Source organism: Neocloeon triangulifer, unplaced genomic scaffold (genome assembly GCF_031216515.1).
Source record: "Neocloeon triangulifer isolate White Clay Creek 2 clone unplaced genomic scaffold, ASM3121651v1 ptg000004l, whole genome shotgun sequence".
Taxonomy (NCBI): domain Eukaryota; kingdom Metazoa; phylum Arthropoda; class Insecta; order Ephemeroptera; family Baetidae; genus Neocloeon; species Neocloeon triangulifer.
The window spans coordinates 1,797,192-1,822,570 of record NW_026775547.1 but is presented as its reverse complement, the minus strand read 5'-3'; the positions used below and the strand labels follow the sequence as shown (position 1 = coordinate 1,822,570).

The 25,379-nt window shown below is 36.7% G+C and overlaps 2 protein-coding genes across 6 annotated transcripts in view; one reads left to right on the top strand and one right to left on the bottom strand.

Annotated features, from left to right (window-relative positions):
• The first annotated feature begins 12,787 nt into the window (after positions 1–12,787).
• On the top strand, positions 12,788–17,798 carry LOC132193348 (mitotic spindle assembly checkpoint protein MAD1). Of its 3 annotated transcripts, XM_059613962.1 has the most exons (11): positions 12,788–12,892; positions 12,950–13,303; positions 14,542–14,726; positions 14,782–14,949; positions 15,090–15,533; positions 15,606–15,653; positions 15,768–15,911; positions 16,174–16,398; positions 16,750–17,068; positions 17,265–17,452; positions 17,503–17,798. In XM_059613962.1, exons 2-11 carry the CDS (start codon positions 12,967–12,969, stop codon positions 17,656–17,658), a joined length of 2,214 nt encoding a protein of 737 aa, XP_059469945.1. In that variant the 5' UTR covers positions 12,788–12,892; positions 12,950–12,966; the 3' UTR covers positions 17,659–17,798. The 3 variants fall into 3 exon arrangements, with proteins under 3 accessions (XP_059469945.1, XP_059469943.1, XP_059469944.1); XM_059613960.1 differs by having other exon boundaries at positions 15,606–15,911; XM_059613961.1 differs by having other exon boundaries at positions 12,806–12,892; positions 12,947–13,303; positions 15,606–15,911.
• Positions 17,799–17,837: 39 nt separating this feature from the next.
• LOC132193556 (discoidin domain-containing receptor 2-like) overlaps positions 17,838–25,379 on the bottom strand; it is a 124,598-nt gene continuing 117,056 nt past the window's right edge. For all 3 annotated transcript variants that reach the window (XM_059614301.1, XM_059614300.1, XM_059614302.1), the window contains exons 11-18: positions 24,781–25,191; positions 23,265–23,461; positions 22,474–22,590; positions 22,145–22,254; positions 21,145–21,363; positions 20,849–20,941; positions 20,587–20,737; positions 17,838–20,324 (exon numbers count right to left, since the gene is read on the bottom strand). In XM_059614301.1, the coding sequence (XP_059470284.1) occupies positions 20,022–20,324; positions 20,587–20,737; positions 20,849–20,941; positions 21,145–21,363; positions 22,145–22,254; positions 22,474–22,590; positions 23,265–23,461; positions 24,781–25,191 (1,601 nt within the window). In that variant the 3' untranslated portion in view covers positions 17,838–20,021. The remainder of the gene's footprint in view (positions 20,325–20,586; positions 20,738–20,848; positions 20,942–21,144; positions 21,364–22,144; positions 22,255–22,473; positions 22,591–23,264; positions 23,462–24,780; positions 25,192–25,379) is intronic.

Below are 25,379 nucleotides of genomic sequence, written 5' to 3'. Positions count from 1 at the left end.
GTGTCCCAGGAAACAAAATTTAAAATTCTCTTTTCTGCAGCAATAAAAACGGGCGCGCGCGCCGAGCAGAATTTAACTTCTAATGTGCAAAGGGCCGCTTGCTTTCTTCTCTCTTTGCGTTTTAACAGTTTAATAGATTCCCCATGAGGGATGGAAAAAAGACTGATGCGCGCAGCATAAACGCAATTTTTTTCGCTCGACTTTTTGCAGCCGAGGAAATATATTTTACATCCGTATTGGCGTAGGAAATTCACAGACTCGGCGCTTTGCAGCTGCCAAGCTGGCTGTTTTCTCTCTCGCGCTCTGTAAATGGAATTTTAAGAGCCTCGCATTGCAAAGGTATAGCAAGAGCAGCGAGCGCTCTCTTCTGGCTGCGACAGGATGAAGAATGAACCTGCGCCTGAAAAAAGAGAGCAAATTGGAACGCTTTATTCACGAGACGTACGCGAGAGAGAGAGAGAAACGCCCACCCGCTGCCGTTAAGATTGAAATCTAATTGCTTTACAATAGCAGCGGCGTACAATGAAAAAAGAAATAATTTCGCCACTGGCGCGGTTTGATAAAATTCAAATAAATCAGTTGACACAAATTTTTTTCCCGCCATACCGAGGTGAATTTTTTTCTTTGCCTGTCGCCCACGGAGTAAGTTGGTTTCTCAAGTTCCCCTTTAGTGGGGAGGCCCATTTTTCTCTTTCTCTCGAAAGAGAAATAAATCTCGGTAATCTCTTTGTTTGTCGCGTTTAATTCTATGACATATTGCGACCAGAGCTGGCGAAAAACGGAAATAAATCACGTATTGTGTTGTGCACTGTTTACACTAAACTAAGTTTGTTTTCACAGCTTTTCCTGACGTATATTAGACACGATTTCCCAATTATCTTTCCATGCTAGCGCCTCACACCTTTGTTGAACTTCAACTTTTTATTTGTTTTATAAATAAATAATGTCTAAAAATCATTATTAAAAGTAAAAAATTGTTAAACTAGTGCGTCTTTAAATTATTAAAAAATTACAAAAAAAGTTTGAGAAGACATAATAAACTTTTATTGCTGCAAAATAATTATTTAAAAAGAGCATAATGTATAATTTTGCTTTCCATCAAAATTATCAGTACAATTTCACCAAATTTATCTCATTATTAAAGAAGTAGCTTGTTTTGGTCGATTCATTGTTACGGCATGTTCAAATTGATTTTGAAATCAGTTTTAATTTGCATAAAATAACTCGATCCGTACAAGTTTAATCACTTTTGATCACTTTTGATGTCTTGGAGGAGCATAGCAGGTTTATTAAATAATATAAGTTCAGTACAATTTTACAATATTTTTATTTATGTAAATAACTATATAAATAAGCTTAAAGAAAAGCAAATCACACAATTATTTTAAATTTAATTATAAGCATTTTAAATTATTTTTAACATATTTTATTAATAATAATTAACATTTTAATATTTGGTTTCAAATTTTTCAATAAAATATTATATTTTTTGCACTATTTTTTTTGTCAGAATTAAAAAATATAAAATACTTGTCTCCAACTGTTGCAATTATTATTACTGTGGGAAAGAAATAAGTTTTAATCATTATTGTCCATACATGAATTATTAAGAATTATCAGCATATAATATTAACAATTTAATAGATATTAATTCTTATGTGTCTCTCTCATACTGCAATTCTGCTCTCTTATTCAATTCAAGACTCGTCAAGTTTTCAAACGATGCTGGTCTTGTTTTGCTTGATTATGGGAAAGTAGTGATGAACGACGTAAGTATATTGCAGCAAAATAGGGTCACCGACAAAAGCAAATTGCATCAAGGAGCAGCGTTTCGCCATTTGGCATGCAAGTTGCATAAAAGCATTACTGTCCTCAAGCTAGCCACGTGTCCAGGGGCGACCCTTGTTTGTACACATGCTGCAGAATTTTCATGCCAGCGGCCTGCTTTTGCATACAAAAGACGGGAGAGAGACAAAAAGTTGGGCGTTTCGGGCATGCCGGTTGCTGCTTGCTTACTTTCTTCATAAAGAGAGTTCCGAACTCTCGCGCGCGCAAAGCTCGCTATACTGCAACTTTTCATTATTTCCAGCCGACAGCACCAGTGGAATTTTATACATTTTCCAGCCAGCACATGTGACGAAGTGCGCTGCTGTTACGAGTCGAGAGTGCATTATTAGCCTCGCGGCGAGAACACAGCAGTGTATATACGGGAAAGAGAGACGCGAGAAAAATTCCAGCAAAAAATAAGCCTGCGCGCGAGTGAGATAGGCAACCTGCACGACAGACGTGACATGCAAGTTGCAGACACATTTTTAGAATTCAAATTAAAATTTCAAATTCGCAAAATAATACTTGGACTATTTGGACCTTATTCTTAATTTCTGAACAATCTCCCAAGGTTTTTTTATATTTGCTAGCAACCCTCATCAATTTATTTTAAGAACCAATTTTTTTCAAAATAAAAATTCAATTAAAATGCCAATAAATTTGATCAATCTACAGATGGAAAATTTGCAGAAATTGATGGCTTTAATAATTAATTTTTAAGATTTATCTAGTGGAATTTTTTTTATTAAATATTCAGCCTAATAAAATTGCACCTTGCCAGAAAGACTTTTCATTATTCAAGAAAGTGTATGATTTAAAAAACAAACATTTACTAAAAAAAAAATATATATATTTATGTAAAATTTAACATCCAAAAATTCGTAAACTAATGCGATTCTTATAAATTATTATTATTATTAATTTTTTTTAAATTCTGATTGCGCATAGTATTTTTTCTTTTAGTTTTCCAGGGCTGGCTGAAAAACTGGTGGGGAGAGTCTGCAGCTCATAAATCAAATTTTTTCCACACTTGCCTTTCTGCGAGTCATTTGAAACGTTTCATTGGTGGACAGCCGCAGATTAAATAAAACCAACAGCCCGGCTTTAGAACAGGGCCCGTGTGCAAATTATGCGTGAAAAATAGCCGGCGATGAATCTCGGTGGCGGCGGCGGCCACGGTTCATTCAACGTGCGGTGCCGCAGATGATGAGCCGCAATTACACCGCTCATTCCGGCGGCTTCCCTTTTTTTCGCCCGGCATGGGTGATAATTGCGTTACAAAAAAGTTAAGGCGGCGACAAGGAACCCATTATTCTTACGGCTCGGCGAGCTGCTCGGAAAAAGTTTCCACTCAATTACTGACTCAATTCAATTAGAAGCGACTGCGTGTGGATATCAGCGACGGTGGCATTATGCAGATTCAAGAGGCGTGGCGCGGAGGAACTACATGGCTGCTGAAACAAAGGGAAAGAGTAAGAGAGAGAGAGAGAGAGAGAGGCTCTCTCGCCGGATTTGCCCAAGTGAGACCATCCGCACTCTCTCGCTCGCTGCGCTTCTAAACTTTCTTCCCTGCTCCCGCCGCTCTCCCGCCGCGGATTAAAGTTTAAAGCTGTCACTTAATTCCACAATTTAGCATTTTTATATTGTAATTTACATAAATTTTGATGCCATGGCAACTCTCTCTCCTTATATGTATGTACTCCTTTCTTCCATTCTCTCTTCTCTTCGCTCTCGGTGTATATTTTATATATTCTTAAGGCCTCTCGCGAATCGGGAGAGAAAGAGCCTGGAGAGCCTTCAATTTTCATAAAAGCTTTTATTTATTTTAGGGTTTTAAGAGAAGCGAGGGTCCGCGCATATTGTGGGAAGAAGCGTCGGGGCGCGAATTTAACACAGCAACTGCCGGAGCTTAGCAAGCTTTTCTAGATTTATATGAAAGTAAAGCACACGCACAGCAGTTGAGCAACTGCAGCTCTAAATTGATGAATGCGCACCCTCGCTCTTCATTTGCGCCCGTTGGGCTTAGTTTTGCGAAATAATATTGTATTATGAAGGCGGGAATCCACAATGCAGCAGCTTTGCCGCAGAGCTCTGGAATTAAATTAAATTTCGCTGATAAGTGTCACTGCGAAACTTGTACTTAACGCCGTACCTAGTGCATTACCATGTCGCTTGAATTTTTCAGCGTTTCATCTGTATTAATGAGCAGCATTTTATTTCGCACGCTTCATCATTGATTATATTTTAATTACTTTTGCAACAACAGAGTCTGTATAACGACCGCACGGAATAAAAAAAAAATACATATAACAATAACCGTTTCTTGCTGCGGCGGCGAAATATGCAAATGCGACCGTGCTCCGTGCTTTTTGCTGGGGATTTATCTCTCTGCGGCGAAAAAAATTCGACAACGCCGAGCTCGAATTAATCGAGGTCATTACACACTCGGTAATTATCCGGGTGGTGTGAGAAAGAGGGGCACCTGTTGAGAAAATTAATCGTAACTAAAACTTTATGACGAATCTCCGGTGCAGATCTTATTATTTATTTTCGCCTAGTGTGTGCGCGCCTGGCTTATTCAAATTCCGAGCCCGAGCCTGGAACAATACACGGTGCGAGCGAGCCGCGGGTTGTTTCATTAGCAGGTCACGTGACCGCAGGAAAAACAGAGTCGCCAGTGCAGGAACAAAGGCCCCGCCGTGGAACAATGGACCGCAGACCGCGCCGTATAAATAAATCTCACACAAAGACTAATATTAATATTAATCTTTCCTCTTATGCCAACTTAATGTACTCGGCTGCAAAAGGAAATTATTGTAGATATGAGAGAGAGAAAACGACCCCCCGGAAAGCGGCAAGTCTCCACCGGGCAAACCACCAGGATTTGCTTTCGCCCTGCAAAGTGTGAATTGATATGGTTGGCTTAGAGTTGTGGGTTTCGAGGTTACAGCTCTACTGGCCGTTGTGAAAGGAAGCACTCTCGAATCTGAATGGAAACCGAGAAACCGAGATTTGCGTAAACTTGTCACCTCGTTTGAAACCGAATATCGTTTTGACGTTTAATAAAAATATAATATTTAAATTTATTTTCAGAGCTGATTAGGTTTGAAAACATTCTAGAAGAGTTTCCAACTGTTTCATCAGTGTGCAATTTTTTTTTTTTTTTTTTTTGTCGCGCCAATAGCTGCCGAGCAAGCTGTGGAGTACAGAACAGAAAATAATGAGCGTGTAATAAAATATGGCAGAGGGCGTAACAAACGCGCGCGCGTCACTGAGCGATCCGCGCCGTGGAACAAAAAATCGCGGCGCTCTGTGCGAAATAACTTTACGAACGGAGCCTTTCGGTTGCTGCCTCTGAATGGGATATTCGCAAAAGCCTTACAGCGTGTAGTAGATACGTTTCATATTTGTAAAGAACGCGATAAAACGCACATGAGCAAGCGCCGCAGGTGCTGCTGGATTCAAGATATCTTATACCCATAGATTCCGCCCTACTTATTCCATTCATGGAAACATAATAATGTGTTCTTTAAAAGTTCCAGATTATTTTTTAATACTTATTTTATTGAAAAGGAAAATAATATCTTAATCAGTCTGTTACAATTCCTGCAAAAAAAACTCAGTGTCTATTTTTTCAGTCACTGCTAGAAGAAGGAAAAGATAGTGTGACATGAGACATGATTGAATTATTTTTATCTATAATTTTTTTATTCAATTGATTTTTTAATAATAATGGGGAAACTGTTAATTTGCTTCAGAATATAAGTTGAAATAATTAGCATTTATTCTCATTAAAAAGCAATAAATTTCAATATTTTTATAAACTGAGTCAAAATTTATTGTAGTTTCTCGTATACCGATAATAGTCCTCAATATAAATTGACGAGAATTTCAAAAAATTGAAACTTGCACGCGCAGAACAGAGTGTGCATTTGGCAGTTGTAGAAAGATTCACAAAGCTGCTTACACATAAAATTTATTAATAGTTCCCGTTTAAAATGAGACACCTTCCTTAAAAATCAGAAATTAATTAATGCTTTGAAATCAGATTCAAAGGATGCCATCGCATAATGATAGAAGTCCAGCATGGCCAGAAAATCAAATGATTCATGCCTGCACGCGCATTGCAAAGTGTCCATTTGCCAGTTTTATAAAGATTCTTGAAACTGCTATCATATAATTTTTATCAATAATTCCCGTTTATAATAAGATGCTTCCTAAAAAAAAAAAGAAATTATTTGATGCTTTTCAGGACAAATGTAAATAAGGAAAAAATTAAAAACGATTTATTTCTTAACTCTCACAGAGATGCATCTTTCTTTTTGTATTTACAAGCTAATCAAACAGTTTGTTCAAATTACCTTTTCCCCTCTGGATTTTAAAGAACAAAAGAAAAAAATTTATTATCCAAATAACATTAACGATTGACAAAATCTTTTCTTAATCCTCAATAACTAAACAGAGAGTTATGATTAAGATGTACTGAAAATGTAAATGTTGGTAGATTACTCATATTGCTCAATGTTCTGGAAGTTATGATCACAATATTATGTAATTTTTAAAAAAAATTATTTTTTTAATTGTATAAAATCGACATTTTTTATTAAATTGATATATTTTCATTTCAACAAATTGATTAAAACAAAAATATTGTCAGACAATCATCCAGAATTGATGGTCTCTATTATTGAAAAGATAATTAAATTTATTTTGAATCTAAAAAATTTCATAATTTTATTCCATTATTATAATATTTATTTTGTTCATTAGGTTAATAGTCGTTTAATGGATCATAAAAGGAAATTTTTTGTCAATAACGAGCAAAGAAAAACTATTTTGCCGGCGCATGTCAGAAGTCTCGACTCATTCTTTTTGCGCAAGTTCTGCGCAAATCCGGTCGTCAGCGAAAATCCGTTCCCTATTCACATGACCGTGTATGTATTATGATGGAAAAAAAACAGTGTCAATCGCCTAAAATATCCCGTAGCCCTAATAAATAATTGAAAAAACGCTCGAGAAGGCGACGGGGCAACTTTTTTGAGTAGCAAGTTTTGTGCTGTGTGTGTCGCACATCCCGTGAGACTTGTGCCTTTCGCCCGCCGTCCCCGGAGACTTTTGCGAGGGCTAGCGCGCCTTGGATGGGCCAATCGACGAAGGGAACGAGCGAGCGAGCGGCTCGCTGGAGCGTGAGGACCTCTGGAAAGATTGGCCCCGTCGTCTGCAGCTTCTCCAGATTGATCAGGGTCAAACTGCTAGCAAAATGCACCGCAAATATATAAATGGCATTGTTTCCTGCTCTCGGGGAGAAACGAGCCCGGAGCACTTGCAAAATAACTTCATCGAAAACGAGAGAGAGGCCCTTTGACATCCCCGTGATCCACTTGATTTAATTCCGCCTCCGAGGCAAAACGACCGACAACGAGGGGCACCGTCTTCACCAAATAACCGCGTCTCTAGTTTGCATTGTTTGCAAGGGCTGCCGAGGAAAGAAGGAAAAAATCAAATTGTCGGCTCACAGCAGGCTTTCGCTGACAGCATCTCGCTGCCGACTGAGCCCACCTACATCTGCGTCTGCTCTGGTAATCTCCTGTGAAACGCCCTGGTACGTGTTGTTTTTTCCTGCGAAAAAGAAAAGACAAGGAAAAACATTTGAAGTGTGACGGTGGAAATTGTGTCTCTTCCGACCACACTTTTTATTCATAGTCCAAAAAACTTAAAATTATGCGGAAGAGATAAAAAAGAGACGGGAAAAAAGACTTGTTATTAGGGTGGTGAAAAATAAATAAGAGTTCCATAATATGGAAATATTTTTTATTTTTATAATACGATTAAGGGACATTGTGTGTGTGTGTGTTTTTTTTTTAACTAGATTAAAATATAAAGAGCAAAAATGCACAGTTGCCATTTTTTTTAACTGTAATGATAAATCATAGAGAATTGTGAATTTTAAAATGTTTTATAATAAAAATATAGGCTCAACACAAAAATCAGGATAAAATTAATTTGGCTAGATTTTCTGAGTATTCACACTCGTGAATTTGGAAATTTTGATTTAAAAATGTGGCGGTGTTCAAATATCACAAATATCAGGATAAAATTACTCAAACTAGAGTTTCGGAATAACAGTTTGTTATAATTGGCACAGTCGTGACTGTTGAAAATTAAATAAATATGGTAAGCTTCTATTTACTTTGAATTTAGGGAAACTTAATATTGAAATTTACTTAAACTCCTACTCAATTAATTGAAAATATCGCCCATATGAAATAAAGAGCCTTTTGTGGTTCGTCTCTATTGTAAAGCAAAATTAATAACTTTATAACAAATTCATTAAAAAAAATTATCTCGTAAGTAGTAAAATATTTTTGAAAATTTTAATAAATTTTTTGCAACGTCAACATTTTATTATCATACCTAACCTTGTTCCAGCGGTTTTCCCTCTTTTGTATGAAATCACTTGACTTGGCAGATTTTGAAAACGTGCGTCATCATGAGATTATTTTAACTTCTAATTTACACTTTCCTGCCCAATTTTGGATCGCTCGGTGCTTCCTTTGACGATTTTTTGCTGGTGAAAGTGAATACGAAATTGATGAAAGAAATTTCTTTGTGGGTCCTCTTTTTGACGGAAAGCGGAGGGAAGAAAACATTCTATAGTATAAAAGGCTTTTACCTGTAATCGACCCATTATGATTATTAGCGGTTGAATAATTTCCATCGGGACATTATACGTGCCGAGCAGGAATTGGCGTCAAAATCGTTAAATACATTCGGAGGAGAGAGGCGCGTGTGTGTAATTTAAACTGCGCACGGTTGCAGACATTTATTATTTCGGTGCGCGCGTGATAGAGTGTAAATTATTCGCCACTTGGGAGCGGAAGAGGATTTTACCGGCAGGGCCACATTTGTTCACCGCGCCCGTCTGTTTCGGCTGCCACCATCGAACACGCTCTCGCTACACTATCTGCTTTCAATCTGTGCTAATTGATTTGTTCGCGTAAAAATATCGGCTAAAATATTCCGGCGCGCCTCGGGGCTCGGCGGAGAATTGATCCGTGGAGGCAGCCAATATATTTCAGTCAAACCGCCATCAAGTTCATAGGCTACTGATTTGAATATATATTCAGCCCGGTGTGCACATGCGGGGGTGAGCCCGATTTTCACAGAAGCACCTCGGGCGGACTTTTCATCTCGGCGGGCGCTCATATTGTTTCGCAATATGTTGCTTTTTTACGATGTTCGCATCGTCAGGAGAGAACAGATTTACATGAATGATCGTGCTTCAAACCATATTGTACATTGTGGTAACGGATTTAGCTATTTTGAAAGCGAAGATTTTGGTGAATCAGCTTTGTAAAATTAAAAATTTTAATGTTGCAGTAATATGAAGTTAAAAAAAAAAACACGAAACACGTTGAATTGCTTGAAAAAAAAAATTAATAAATGAAGAAAATCAACAATGGTTACGTTCAACGATGTTTAATTTTTTTTTTTTGCAAGTTTAAAGTGGGACTAATCTACCGTTCTGTATTTTCCTTCATAGATTTAAAAATAAAAATCACAATTTTTTTCTGTATACTATGTATTCTTAATATTCTTATCAGCATTACTTTATATTAATTGTTTTTTTTGTGAATGGATATGGAATGAAAAAATTTGAAATTTTAAAATAAATACAATTTTTGGAAACAAATCCATGAAATTTATGTCTAATAATATTTATTATACGATCTGTTATAATTGATTTATAAAATTATATTTTAACAAAGAATTAAAATAAAACCTATTTAGGGATTAAAAGAAAAGCTATATCTTGCCTGAAAGATAAAATTAGACAAAAAGAAAATTAATACCTAATAAATATAAAAATAATTTATAATTAAAAATTGTTTTATTACAATTAAATTAAAGATCTAAAACGAAACAAAAGCTATTAATTTGCTCAAATTATTAATGCTTGTATAACTCTTTCATTCTATTTAAATTTTTAGCTTTTTCTGACGCAAATTGTTCGAAAATAATTCAGGATTTTATAAAATTTTTAACGTGCGAGCTAAAAATCTGAATCCTTTTCCTTTTTCTCTCCAATTTTTTTGTTATAAAGCTTTTAAAGTTTAACGCACGCGAGGGCAATATGAGCCATACCGGTAAAACCGCAGAAACAAATTTACCACGTTCGCTGGGGAGAATTACCCGGCCGAGCTGTGGGTGGAAAAGCATTATTTCCAGAGAGAACGCGGCGCCAGATTAGAAGCATGAATGATTTTAACAGCTATTTTACGACAAATAAAAAGCAAGCCGGGGGTGCGAGGCGCATATAAAAGGAAGACGGATAGGAATGCCAAACTTTAATTCTTTATTGCATTGTTCCTTTTCCTGGATAAAACGTGAGAGGAGTGTGGGTGGGGTTGAGAGGGAAATGCAACCGCACGTTATTTTGAGAGAGAGAGCGCAATTGTGTTCGGCGCGCGGTGAAATAACAGCAGCGCCGAGCTAGAGAGAGGCAAACTTTTCATGGTTTTCACTCACTTGAAGCGAGAGGCACTCACTTTTGCTCCAACCAAGGGCCCCTTGATCCGAGCATATATTTTATTAAATAACACGCCTCGACATAATAATAACGGGGCGGCGCTCGCGAGAGCGACGCGAAACTTTTTCATTGTATTCCGGGGAACACACACACACGTATACGTTATTCTCTTTCTCTCTCGCAGGCGCGTAAAATGCCAAATTAAAACTTTGCTTCGCTTGATGGCAGAGCGAAATTTATTTGTGCCGATAAATCAATGGTGGCTGCGCTTTTATTAACTTTCCCCATAAAGCACACACACACGTCCACGCGGCGCAAAAAAAAAGCTTTTGAGAAGAGGAAATAAAACTTTTGAAACATTGCCCTGCTCTTTTTGCCATTTTAATCTTCATGACGATCCGCATTCACGCAGACACCCTCTCACTCTTTTTTTTTTTTTATCATTCGCGCCCGAATTGATTTTGCCCGGCGCGCGTGTTTGCATAGGCTTTCCTCTCTCTTTCCGTCTCTCTTTGTGTGTGCGTTTGTCTTCAGCTCGAAATGATCTGAATCGAAGAAGTGGCACAAAAGCCTTTTCTCTTATTCCGACGGCACATTTCGAGAAAATTTCACCTCTTCACAATCCCCCGGCAACTCGTTAAGATTCGCTCTGCACTTTGCAATCCGAGAGCGGAGATTTCATATTGTTTTATATTTAATTAATTCCGAGTGGCTCGGAGGCATTTCAATAAAATTCCATTTAATCGATATGATCGGCAAGTTTTAAATTACAAAAAACATAAGTTAAATTCAATGAGAGCCAAAATTAACAAAATCCATATAGATAAATATTCGATCTCATAGAACAAATGATCCAAGAAATCACAAAAAAAAAACTTTACACTTGGATTATTCTCACACCAATTCTGTATTATTTCTACTAAGTTAGCAACAAAATTAATCATTTTTACTTTTTTTTAATTAAATATAAAATGTTCATCTTGCTCACAATACGCTAATGGAATTTAGCAAATGTTAGCATCAAAGAAGAAGGAATAAATGGATGGTATAAATAGTGTTAAATAAAATAGCTCTGTAAAATTTATTTACATCAGCTTTTGTTATTCAATTTTTCGGTGAACAAAAATAAACTCATAAAATGATACTAAAAAAAACTTTCTTCTTGTTATTCGCAATGAGATTACACGCGTCGTAAACACTAAGCATCTGTCACAAAACCCTACTTTACTGGTTTGAATGAAAAAACAAATGAAAACACGTTAAAATTCACTTAGAAAAGATTACAAATTACTAGCTAAAACAATTACAATTTATAATAGTTGTTATTCTTTCTGGTAAATACAATTTAATAATCGCATATCACGCATCATTTTGTTTAACTTAACAATTTATTATTTTTTTTTTTTACCCTTCTTAATGCCTAGTAATAATTGTGAGAAGACTCGGAAGTAATGTTATATTTTGTTAAAAATTGTATAATTATGATTTTATTGATCTGAATGATAATTTTTCTAATCTGAAATTAAATATTTCTGAAGAAAAAATAAATGATTGCAGAAATGCAGTGAAATTAACCGTGGTATTTGATAAATATGAAATAAGAAATGTGTGGGTGAGGTATAAATTATTTATTTGTTAAAGGAGAGAGAAATAAATAAAGTAAGTGCTCTATAATATTATTTAATGGGCATCTATATTTACTTGCGAAGTCAATATTTTCCAACAGCTATAACAACCAATCCCTGACAACCAACTAATCGGCTTAGGCAAGAAAACTTAAAGAGGCAATTTCTTGACTCGTCTCTCTCTGAGTTAATACGTCTTTGGAAACTTCAAAACCCGTCGCGTCTTTTGATGCGAACACGATGTTCGGCGTTGTACACCGAGGCAGGCACCAAAGGACGCCGCCGCACGCACACTTCTTCTTCCCTTTGTCGCAGCGGAATTCTCTGAGCACGCGGCCACTTTTGAGAGTTTTCGCCTCCGCAAGAGAGCAGCTCCAGCGGAGATTCAAAACTAACAACCTTCGGTCTAGAGGGGGCGACAAAGTAAGCACATCTTTTCCCAACACGAACACGACGACCCTTGTGTGCCACAGGTACACACTCGACCGGCCGACCGCAAGATCCAAGCAAGGGTTAATAATGAAGCAGAGCGCTCGGTGATCAACAATGGCCATTATGACAAAAAATTAAATTAATTTAACAAATTTATCTTGAAAATTTAAGTAGAATCAAAATAAAATGGGTGGTTATAAATCATTTTAATAAATGGAAAGACGGTAAAAACTCAAGAAACTGAGACAACTGAGTTTCAAATTTGAAACATTTGGCTGTTCATGGAAATCAATAGGGACGACACCACGTGGCTGGATAAGGAATCACGATTCGCGCCTTTTCTTCCGATTCAAGCATCAGCGCCACTGGTGGCCAAACTTAGTACTTAAAACCAAAATAAGACGAGAACGTTAAATTGTCTCGTTCCTCTTCAGAAAATATTGAAATTGCCCTAATATCTTCCTAGACAACTGCGTGGGTAGGTCAATTTAATTATCTAAATTAACGTTAATTAACCAGCTTTTAAAATCAGCAGAGTTCGAAGGCCGCAAAATGGCGGAAAGGCGCAAATCGCAGCTGCCCGAGGATTTCGCAGAGATCGTCGAGAACTTCAAACGGCACGATTCGGCCTCTCGACCTCGCGTCGGCATGAGCAACCAAAAGTTCATGGGCTTCGCCGCCCCGAGCAATGTCTCAAGCACTTCCTTCCTCGAAGAGAGCACGAGGAGCGTGACCAAGAAGCTGTTCTTTGAGGCTTCCACGGTCAGCAACACTTCCTACAGCGTCCCGACGGACGTTCTGCTGAGGAGCGCGGCCAAGAGGAGGAGCGACGCCTCCGACGCCACGGATTTTGCCTCGCCAACCAAAAAGTTTCCAACCACCCCTGGAGGTATGCATAATTATAAAGTTTTATATTTACAGTAACTTTGAGTTTGAAGTTAAATTTGTTGTGGTTTTAAGTTTTAACCCATTTGAAATTTGGAAGAAAAAAATTACCAAATATTTGTCGCTCAACGGCAATAATTGAAAAAATGAGCTCTACGCGCGTTCAATTAAATAGAATTCGCGGTTTTTCCCTACCTTGAGGTCACAGTGATGGTTCCTGGTCCGTACGAGGTCCTTGGTAGGTTGGCAAAGTCCTTTGACGTCTCAAATTCAGCATGAAATGAGGGCACCAAAGCATGAGACGACTTTTTAATATATTAAAAAAAATAACATTAATGAAAAACAATTTCTGCAACAAGGGAAGAGCACGATTCATTAATTTCCATGATCATCTTCTTGAGTGTCAAATTCTTCAACTGTTTAAAAATAATTAAAATTAATCTTCGTATTTGCACATAAATAGTTGCTAAAATGACGAAACGTTTTCTTTTTTAATTTAAAACAAATAATTTTTTGAGCAGAATTATAAAAAGTTTAGTGGTAAATTTTTTTACAAATGTTTTTAAATTAATACAAATTTTTTTAAAAATTTCAACTTACATAGAAAAATAAAGCCAATTCTTCCATTTTTGTAATTTTGGCATTGCCATCAGAATTTTATTTACCTTCTCAGGACTCCAAGTCAAACTTTGACATTTTAATTAAGGACAAAATATTTTTCCGTTTTCTTGTTTTTTAAGATTGCCATGTGCTTTGAAAATTTTAAGAAGAGAAATTTTACCATAGATAATTTTATTAGCTATTTTTTTATGAATTTTATTATTTATTTATAAATTATCCTTTTATATGAAATATTAATTTAAAAGAAAGATGTAATTTTGCTCCAAAATATGATTTCTTTTAAAAAACGTTATGTCATTTCATCATCTATCAATTCATTAAAAATTAAAACCATAAAAAATGACTTCAGAGGCTCAAATTCGGCTAATTTTTTACTTTCAAATTAAATATTTATTTGATATAAAAGAAAAATTATCATCATCAGAAATTTATTAGACACTTTCGTGTACAACATAAACATACAGTATAATATCCAGATATAATACAATATAAAATTACATAATTTATTATATTTCATATTATTCTTCATCTGTCTTAAAATATAATAATTTAGAAGGAACTTTTTTTTCTGTTAACTTTCAATTGAGAATAACAATAATTAATAAATTCCATGGATTTCAGGTGGCATTGACTGGTCTCCGGTGTGCAGAGAGCAAAGATACAAGCTGCTTGAGAGTGTCGACGCCAGAATCAGTGATTTGCACTCGATGGCAGCAAAGCAGGAGACTTTCAAGAAAGACATGATGTCTGTGATTGATACTGAGAAGATGCTGCTGGAGCGGCAGAAGGAAAAAGATAAACTTGCCGTACGTCAGAACTTTTCAAATCGAAGCAAATCAAAATTGGCAATTTAAATTTTAGATGCAACGAATGAAGGAGCAGGTTGACGGTTTGAGCAAGAAGAAGCAAGAGACGGAAGATTTGCTTTTGGCTGCCGAGAACAAGCTGAGAGAACAGAAAGCCAAACACGACCTGGAGAAGTTCAATTGGCAGAAGGACTACTCTTGTTTGGAACAGAAGCACAATGAGGTACATTATTTTAATTTTAATATTTCAAATATTTATCGTTATTCAAAACAAAATAATTCAAATTTCCAATCACCATTTTTTTTTAGGAGTTTTCTGTTTTTAGTTGCATTGGTTGTATTTATTCAAATTTTTATGAACAGCTTCTCTCGGAGCATCAACGTATGGAGAGCAGCCTGAAGCACAAAATCGAGCTGCAGGAGAGTGACCTGCAGACGACCAAAAACATCAACACGCAGCAGCAGAACAGACTGAACCACTTGGAGGACGAGGTGAACAAGTTGAAGGCGAGGGAGTTCCAAGAGCAAGCCCTCCGAGAAGTGATCGAGGTGAAGGAAGTGCGCATTCGAGACCTGGAACTGGAGCTCGATTCAAAACGAGAGTCCCTCCTCATCGAACGACGATCTTCGGTGGCCTCGTCTGCCACTTCCAAGAAGGTGCAGGAACTCGAGGACAAGTTGATCCAGAGCAAGGAACTTCTGAGGGGAAAACTGCTGTTGGAGGAAAAGGCCAACAGTCTGCAGGAGCAGGCCAGCAAGGTGGACCAGATGGCTCAAAAATGCGCCATCCTCGAACAACTTGTGAAGGTTTCCTTAAAGATTCATTTTTTTTTTTTTTTATAATAAATTGATCAAAATTATTAACACAAAAAACTCTAGACCAAGGATTCCGAGCTGAAGGAGTGGCATGCGATGGCGATCAACACGGTGAGTGAAATTGACGAGGAAAGAATTTCTCCGCGCTCTGTGTCGTCGGTGTTTCAAAATCTCGAGCAAAAAATTGTCGTTCTCCGTTCTGATCTTTCTGAAGCTGTCTCGCAGCTAAAATCGGCTAATAGAGAAAAGGAGATTGCCGAAGCCCAACTCCGCAGCGAGCAAGAGAGGCGCATCAGCATCCAGACTTCGGCTGAGGCGCAGGCTGTGACGCTCAGAAAGATGGAGAGGAAGCTGCAGCTCATTATTCAGGTACAAAGCATTCGCCACAGCAGGTTGAAGACTCTGGTTGTGGGTTGATAAAATTTTGACTAACCTAGTTTTCAACGGTGCTGTGGTTTTGGCTAAATAGTAGAAAGATAGAAAATTGGCATTAGTGGCAAAGGACCTTCTTCTAGAAACTGTCGAATTAACATTTTTACTTTTCATCTAACCACATCTTGTATTTCTACCTTTGATCTATTGTAAAATATGAAAAATAAGCATTCTAATTTTTTTTCCTTGTTAATTCTAGGAGCGTGACAGTATTCAACAAGTTTTGACTGCATACGAAGGAGATTTAACTATTGCTCCGAACCAAATGAAGCTTCTGCAGCAGAAGCGAATTGAGTCTGCCGAAAAGTCAGCCAAAGAGTTGAGAGAAATGGTGCAGCAGCTAGAGCAAGAATTGGCCCAGACAAAGTCCGGGGACACCTCTCCTGCCAACAGGGAGTTCACTGCTTTGCAGGAGAAACTGCAGGTATGACGAACTAACTTTCTTTTGTTGATTCAAGTAAAACTGATCCCAAGAAAATCAAAACAAGCCGATGATATTTTTTTAAATAACAAACATCTAATTTTTACCAACACTTGACCAGCGTCAAGATTGATTAGACGTTTGATAGACCTTGATTTTAAAAAATTTTACGGGTGCAGGTCTACTCAGCCGAACAGAGATTAGACGTTTGATAGACCTTGATTTTAAAAATTTTTACGGGTGCAGGTCTTGTCCACCGAACTTGCACTGATGATATTCTTTTTTTAAATCAGATCATCAAATAATTTTTGTCTAACTTTCCAAATGTGCATATTTTCATCTGTTTTTTTCCAGTTGTGCGAAAATGACCTTCAGAAAGCCAAATCACGAGTCACCGCCTTGGAGGAACTGAACGAGGAAATGAAGATGCTGCTTGAGCGGCGTGCTCTGCGCGGGGACTACAACCCTTCTGAGACCAAGGTCATGCACTTCCGAATGAACCCCCTTGCCCAAGAGGACGCCAGAAAGGCGGAGGAGATGAAGCGATTGAGAGAGGCCAACGACAGACTGAAAGAGAAGGTGAAAATTCTGCAGTCCAAGGAGAAGAGTTTCCTGAATGTGACTGCCGTTGCTGACGAGAATCTCCAAATTGAAAGCAACAGGACCATCAATGGTAAGATCCATCAAATTAAAAATTAATTTGTTTGACAATGTTTCATATAAATTTGTTCTACATTAAAATTATGTTGAAACTGAGATGACAAAAAAACATCTAAAAAGAGTAACGCTATAAATTCACAAATAAATCGCTCTATTTGTCACAATTTTTAATGATAATCAGAAGCTTAAATTTTTGTTTCCTTTTCCAGAGCTGCGAAAACAGCTGGAGTCTTCAGAGGTGAAAAACACTCGGCTGATCGAAGCTTTCAAGAAATCAAGCAAGGAGTTCCGTCAATCCCTATACCTACTCCTGGGCTACAAGGTTGAGCGCATGCAAAACGGCCTGTTTAAACTGACCAGCACTTATTGCGCAGATGACGAGTACCTTCTCTTCAATGTAATCATCATTCAAATTATCCATTCCATAAACTAATTATCTCTGGGCAGGTGCGTGATGATGACACCATCGAGATGCCCTCCACACCCTTTGCTGAAACCATCCAGGAATTGATCAGACTCCACCTGGAGGATCAGAATAGCTACCCAGCCTTCCTGAGTGCCTTGACTCTGGATCTCTACAGCAGACAAAGCTACACTTCCTAAGTCTTTTCTATTAATTTTTGCCTCTTGATAAAGAGACATCGAGGCATTATTTTGTACATTTCTAAATTGAAAATTCCATTATACAGCTGGAGCTGAAAATTGAAATTCCCAAATAAATATTTTCTTTTCTTCAAGTGAAATGCGAGTTGTTTGTAAATGATCAAACCTTTGAATTTAATATAAACTGAACATTTATTATTTGCAGTTTTTGTTTTAAATATAGTTACAGTTAACTTCGTCGTATTATCTACAAATAAATATGCATCTATTCTCCCTTTGATATGTGCAGGGCATTCTTTGTTACAATTATGGTACAAATTAGAACTACATCATCTCAATAATATGGTTTGTTGCTTTGTGTGTAATTTTCCAAGCTACTTGAACAGGGTTCGGAAGGGTGATTTTTTTATGCACCCTTTTACATTATTTAAATTTTCATATACTTCTTGCACCAAAAGAGCACTGCTGACTAGTTTTATATAAAATGTGTTTAGACGAAAATCATCGAAGTAAATTTACTTGTTTTTACTAATAAGGAAATAAAAAAAAATGCTGCTCACTAAGAAAGCACGAGATAAATTTGAGTGGTCCTGCGGCTTCGAACAAGCTATTCGTTCTCGAGTTTTGAGAAGAGAGATCATGCAGATCAAACACATTATTTTTTATCCTGCATATATATTTTACAACGAACATTTTTGCGTCCATACAGTCTAGTTTGATATTGATGCGCCACACAATTTGCTACTACTTGAGAATTGTTATTGATTGAGTGTGTTTATTACTTTTTGTTCACAAAACGCGCAAAACTGCTACTAGGCTCTTGCATTTTTGTGCTTTTTGCAGACACGACGACTTTTCACACCTTTGCGCATGTTTACTGTAGGCCTGCCTACTTGACCGTTTTTATATATTATATTAAATTTGTGCCCAATATTTTACATTGACACACATTTTCCTTGTGCCAGAGATGGGTCTTCTTTGTCTCACTGTGATGCATTTTTATCTTTATTATTTAATATATCTATTATTTCAGTGCAAAAGAATTTAAAATTTTTAAAATGACACCCTACCATTATAATACTCCAAACTCTGGCACAATTTTTGCAGCAAAATTTACACGATATAAGTTCAAAAGCTATATCATTTTGTTTCTGGGGTGAGGGTTTTTCTATATAGTTATAGCACATTTGCATATGAGTACACAATTAATACAATCATTTTTAGTCCTTCTCATTAATTGCATTCTTGGTATGATCCCATTTTCGACGCAGCTATTTTTCATGATTTTTGCAGAGTGTGTGAATTGAATAGTAACAACACTACGAAGCACTTTCCTTAAACATTAATTGCTAATGTGCGCAGATAAAAGCATTCAGTCGTTACTCTTTTCAACAATTTTTTAGTACCTTATCACATAAAAATGCTCGATTACTATTCTTTTTTGTTATTTTCTTTGTTCCAACTGGCAGACACATTAAATTTTTAACTAACACAAGCTTTTGATCTTCAGAAATAATGAAAAATGTTATAGCACTTTTTGTTTTAGAGGCGTTTGTTTCTTTTTTTCTGCGAATTCGTATATTTTATAGAAAGAGATTGTCAAAAGTGCAGATCAGAAATAGAGAGAATTGCACGTGATTCTTTTTTTTTTTCAGAGAAAAATAGCCTTTCTGGTCAGTGTGCTGTTGCTCTCCCTATAATTAGGGCTGCCGCCACCTCTCATCCAAAATTGTTGAAAATTTTAACATAGAAAAATTGTATAGAGATGAAAAAAAATCAGCAAGGTTTTTCAAAACCAAGTCAATTCAGAAATAAAAATAAAAAAATTATTAGAAATTTAATGATTTTTTTAGTCTATATCCCATTCTTTTAAGATCGATGATCTAAACATTTGTTTTTAAATGTGCATTAAAATATTCATGACCTTACGGGGTTAAAATTATTCAGCTTAAAAAAGTAGAGAGAAAAGTTTCTTACTTATTGTCCTCAAGAACTTTGTCCGCCGTATATTCCTGTGTAAAGTGTGTGAATCATCACAAAAAAGCACTTGAAACAGGGAAAATTTACATAGCAAGGGATCATCAATTTTACAAGACAGGTGAGAAAAACACCAAAGCTTTACAAATTAATACAAAATATAGGCACAGTTAGGAAATCCCTCCACGATTATCTCACATTCCTCTTGGAAAAATCTTAAGGAACTGGAAGAAAAATCTTAAAATCATAAACTTTTCTGTGCCTCTGAAAGTCTCATTAAAATGAAGATTAAAAGAGTCGTGCTACTTTTTACATCAACTCTCGCACAAATTTCAAAGTCTTATTTCATTGTAAAATCCTTGCAAGCAAATAAGCACACTGCACATCTACATCGGGGCGTATCCCAAGTTTTTCCGCTGCAGGAAGAGGTGAATTTCGCGGAAGGAGGGCCTTTCGACGTCGACGCGGCGCCAACACTCCTTCATCAGGTCGTACACGTCCCTCGGACAAGCGGCCGGCTTGGGCAGACGCACAAAATGATCCTCGTCTTCGTCCTGCAACAGGCCGAGCTGGTCCACCACTTGCTGGTTGGAGGCCAGGTGGTCGTACGGTTGGTGCCGAGCCATTGTCAGGATTTCCCACAGGGTTACAGCAAAGGACCAAACGTCACTCTTAGTTGTGTACTTGTCCTGAAAGGAAATTAAAATGGAAATAAATAATTTAAATAAGGATTTAACAGTTAACAGATTCACTATTAAAAAAATTACTATATAATGAAGTAATTTTTCAAGTCTTTTAAAGACAAGTTAAATTAAAAAAAAAAAAAAATGAATTTGATCCTGTTCTAAAATTTAATATTAAGACAAACATTGCACTTCTACCGCTACAAGAACGTTTTAATTTAATAAATATTGGAAATCTTTGTCTGTTTTTTTCTCTCTTTAAACTCACCATGAATAGACTTTCCCAGGGCATCCATCTAACAGGAAGAGCGATGGAGACACCACCCTTGGCAATGTGATAATAGTCCTCGGCGTACTCCTCGTTGTCCTGTGCAAAGTCTGATATTTTGACCACATATCCAACACCGACAAGACAGTTCCTAAAAGCAAAATAAGCGGTGAGCAAAAAATCCTAAAATATGCAACCTGCATTAAGCACGTGCGTTTCAGGTTGCATTCTGTTGATTGACAGGCATTTTTAAAACACTCACCTGGTAGCCAAGTCTCGATGAACAAAGTTGAGTGATTCCAAATACCGCATTCCAGACGCAATTTGAGTCGCCATGTAGAGTAAACAGTTGAAGCTGAAAACACAATGAATAATTGAAAATCAATTTAAATTGTTCTAAATAAATTTATTTAATTTAGAAATAAGACTGGAGTGAGCACAAGAAATAAATAAACTTATTTGAAAAAAAAAATGCCATTTATCTTCCGAAACTTACTTTTTAAAATAAATGAAACTTCATTTTTCTTTCTAATTTTAATTTCGTTGATTTCTCTCTACCTGAGGGTTTTAATTCCTGCGGCCTGAACTGCTGAAACTGGAAGGGTACGACTTCCTTCGGCGTGAACGTGTGAGGCAAGGAACGACCTGAGGTCACCGTGCTCCAGGTACTCGTAGACGATGCACTTGGGCTCCTCCCTCGAGCACATGCCCAGCACCCTGGCGATGTTTGCGTCCTCAAGAGCGGCAATAATGCGCACCTCATGGTAGAACTCGATTCTGAAATTCAGTTTCAAATTTATAGGTGAGCCTAGGCGAATTTCGGAGTTATTTATGGGCACTTGCGAGAGCAATAAAATTTTGCCACCCGAAATAATAAACATTGCAGCGCGCTCATGGAAATCGAGCGCACACGCTAAAATAATAAACACGCGCGGCCACCAGGTATGTGTGTTTTCGTCATAAAGGTTTAATTTCAATGCATAGCATATCAAGAGTTATGTCGGGAATGGGGTCGTAAAGCATAACAGAGGGAGCGCGTGTGGTGCCCGGGAAATATAATGATTATTATAATTTTATGCGCTGCGAAATGAGTATGGGAGAACTTTATAGCAGGTGTTTAGGTTTTTTTTTTTTGGTAGTTTACATTTTTCAACAAAACGATTTGCAAATTTTAAAGGCTGTCAATTCAAAATTTGCTTGAAAAAAAAATGAATTCAAAAGTCAGCTAAATACAAGCATATTTTTAAAAATATATTTAATTCGTCAAATATAAATTTATTTAAAAAAATAAACGGCTTTGTTTTGATCAGGGTTTAATATTATGCTCTATTTAATCAGCAAGAAAAGTACAAAATATTAGCTGAAAAATAAATCAAATCAATCTCAAACTTATTCTCTAGCGCCACAATCTTTACTGACCTCAATTTATGATATTTTTTCATTTTATTTAAAATTATATACAGCTCATAAATAATTAAAGTTTCCATTCAAGTTAATAAAAAAAAAATAAAAAAAAAAACACATTTTGGAAGTAAAAGAAAGTTTAATTTGAACTTACCTGTCACTCTCAGTAGTGCTCGGCTCGACAAATTTGACAGCGACGAATCGCTTGCCCTGCGTTTTGGTCGATCCGTACTCAGGTATTCCGTCCGCCTCAGCCACGTACAGCTGTGGGAATTATAATTTAATCAACGCTAATTTCTCCTGGGAGCCGCCACCAGTGGTGCCGACTCTAATTATTGATGGGGCCAAAGCCCAGTTCAGTGTTTGCCAATTTGCACTCGGCAAACTTCGGGCGCGATATATTGAATTAACTTTTGCGAGAAGATTGGGTCTGTGGAGAGAGAAAAAAAGGAGAAAAGAAGGCGTTGGGATTTGGGCACTTACCTTTCCGAAATTGCCCTCGGCCAGAATGGTCAGCATGCGTAGTCTGTGTCTGGGAAACTCGGGCACCACCGTCTGCTCCAGACGACGCTTCAGAGCTTCTTGTTGGTGGCTTGGAGACTGAAAAGGAAAACGGGTAAAATTGTTAACGGAGACAAAATGGCGCAATTTATTTACAAATCAATGAACAGTATAAAATTATTTAAGTTTGAATTAATAAATCCGCAATTTTTAAATTGAGAGTGATGGACCAAGGGAAAATTTCTAGGGGTCTGGATCCCACAGATTGTTTTAGTTAAGTTTGAACGTATGCAAATATAGCACAATTAAATATTGGTAGGTTTGCTGAGTAATTAATTTTTACATTTCTGCTATTTTATCTATTGTCTATTGTGTTTATTCAGTTAAAAATATAATTAATCAAAATATTCAAATAAGGAAGGTACATCCCAATTTAGGAGAGTATTTTTTTCAAATATTGTAATTAATTACATTGACAACAGCAGAAATTTATATAATTTGATGCTTCACTTATTTGTCTATTATAAAAAATCTTTGAAATAAAACTTTAGAATTTTTTGAACAAAGTATTTAAAATTAATATAAATAATTATATTGTGCAAATAATAATCACATTAATCACAAAATGTTTTAAATATAAACTTAAATTTAAAAATAAATTATCTTAAAATATTAATTTTTTTTTTTTTTACAAATTGCTAAAAAATAATTTATAATAATGCTTATTTCAATCCACTTAAAATTACAATTGCCTAATTGTTGTATTAACTCACCCTTTTCCCACGACTTCCAGACGATTCCTCCGACGTCCTTGAAGAGGGTGGTTTCGGGATGGGCACGTTGATGCCCTGGGGGTTGGAATTCCTGGAGAAGAGCGATCCGTGTTCGGAGCGGGCCAGAGAGTTTTCGTGGTTGCTTAAAAGGGGCACACTGCCGCCCAGCTCGGGAACGGCGTACTCGTACGACGTGTCTGTTAACAACAACACAAGAGAGGTGATTTATTTCATTTTATTTAAAACAGCCTGCGGTGGTGATCGGCCGATTGAAAGCACTTTATTAGTCAAGAAGTGCGATGTTTTCGGGAGCGTGCGATAAATTTTGTGCTAATTAGGCCCGCGCGCTATTAGCATAATAACAATGATCCAGCGCGGACACACCCAAGCCATCGATCATCGCCACTGCCAATTACCGAACGTGTCTCGTCGCTCGATGCTCCCCGAAAGCTCTTTCGCACAATTACCTGGCTATTACCGGTGATTTATGTGCTCCCCATTGTCAAATTCACGAGAGCACAACAAGAGCTTGTGCTGCCGACGACTTTTATTATATTGTGTGCCGGCGAGCAAAAAAAAAAAAATTGCTACATCATAAAGCTATCTTACAGGTTTATTGAAATATTGGGCTGCGGTCAGCGTGAAAAGTAGTTATTTATGTGAATTTCAATAACCAGTATCAAAAATGGAAAACTTTGTTAAATTTACAACCAGATTGATGAGTAGGATGCTTGATTAGGCTGAGTGAAAAGAATAAATTATGCTAATAAAAAAAAAAAAAAAAAAAATTGAACTGTCTCAACATGATTGTGAAATGTGGTATTGAGTAAAATTCTTTTTCCTTTCCAGAAATAACTTGAAAATCAAAACAACCAGTAGAATAATGAAATTGAGACTTGAGACTTTAACTGAAATTAAAAAAGGTCCAAACACTTTAATATTTAAATAATGAGCAATCAAAAACTAAACCTAGTTGACCAAGCTTTGATGGCTGCTAAGTTCTAAGTTAAATTTAACTGTTGAATTTTCAATTTACTCTTCAACATTGCAACAGTTTTCCTATAATACAAAATAAATCTTTATGTTGAAATGCAACAAATTTAATTTTTTACTATTTGTTGGTATTTTGAAGTTTGCCAAGTCATCATAAACTCAAAACGTCAATGAGGGTGGCACAAAATTCTTTGTGTTATTATTATTTTTTACTTCAATGTGCATTGTTGCTCTGTTCCTTCAACGATTTTCCTTTTACTCTCATTGTCAAAACAAGTCTGTTTGATAAAAAAAAAATTGATCTTTCCGGATCTTTCAAGGAAATGTGGCCAAAAATTATTCTTAATTAATTGTAATTGCCCTCAAAATAAACCTAACCAAATCACTAATACGGGAAAATTTAATAAAATTTTATATTTTTAGATCATTCATTTTTTTTTTCATTGTTATTGTATTATTTAAGAAAATCGTCATTTTTTTTTTAATTTTAAAATTGTAATCTTAAAAAAAATGTGTATTTTACCTGATTGTGGAGCTGATCCTCTGATGAGCGAGTCGCTGATCATGTCCTTCATCTCCATGACGACGGGGCTGTAGCTGTAGTAGGGCGCGTACTTGAGGGCCTGGTACGGCTCCTGGTAGTCGTCGGCCCTGGAGGCGGCCAGCAGGCCTCTGCGGTCGGCCGTGGCCGTGGTGCTGCCCCGCGGCTGGTTGTAGTTGTCGTCGACCGTCACGCTGGTGTACGCGTTGTTGCTGGGGCCGCCGGTGTTTTCGGCGCCACTCAGCGGCGCCTTCGACGCCAGCGGACTGGCAAAGTTCTTGCGCCGCGTGTACCGCGCCAGGATGACCACGACCACGGTTATGAGCACCACCGAGGTCACCACGCCCAGGATCACGGCGATGAACGTCTGGTCTTCTTGTTGAGCTGAAGATACTGGAAAACAGATTTAAAATTTCATATTTGCAACAGTAAAATATTTTACAATCAAAAGCATAATATGATTTTCATATTATGCCATAAATATTTTGTTTCTAAACATGAAACAATTATATTTAATTTTTTTTTCATTAATTCTAATTAAATTAATTTCATTGAATCATTCTTTGCATTTATTCAAATGA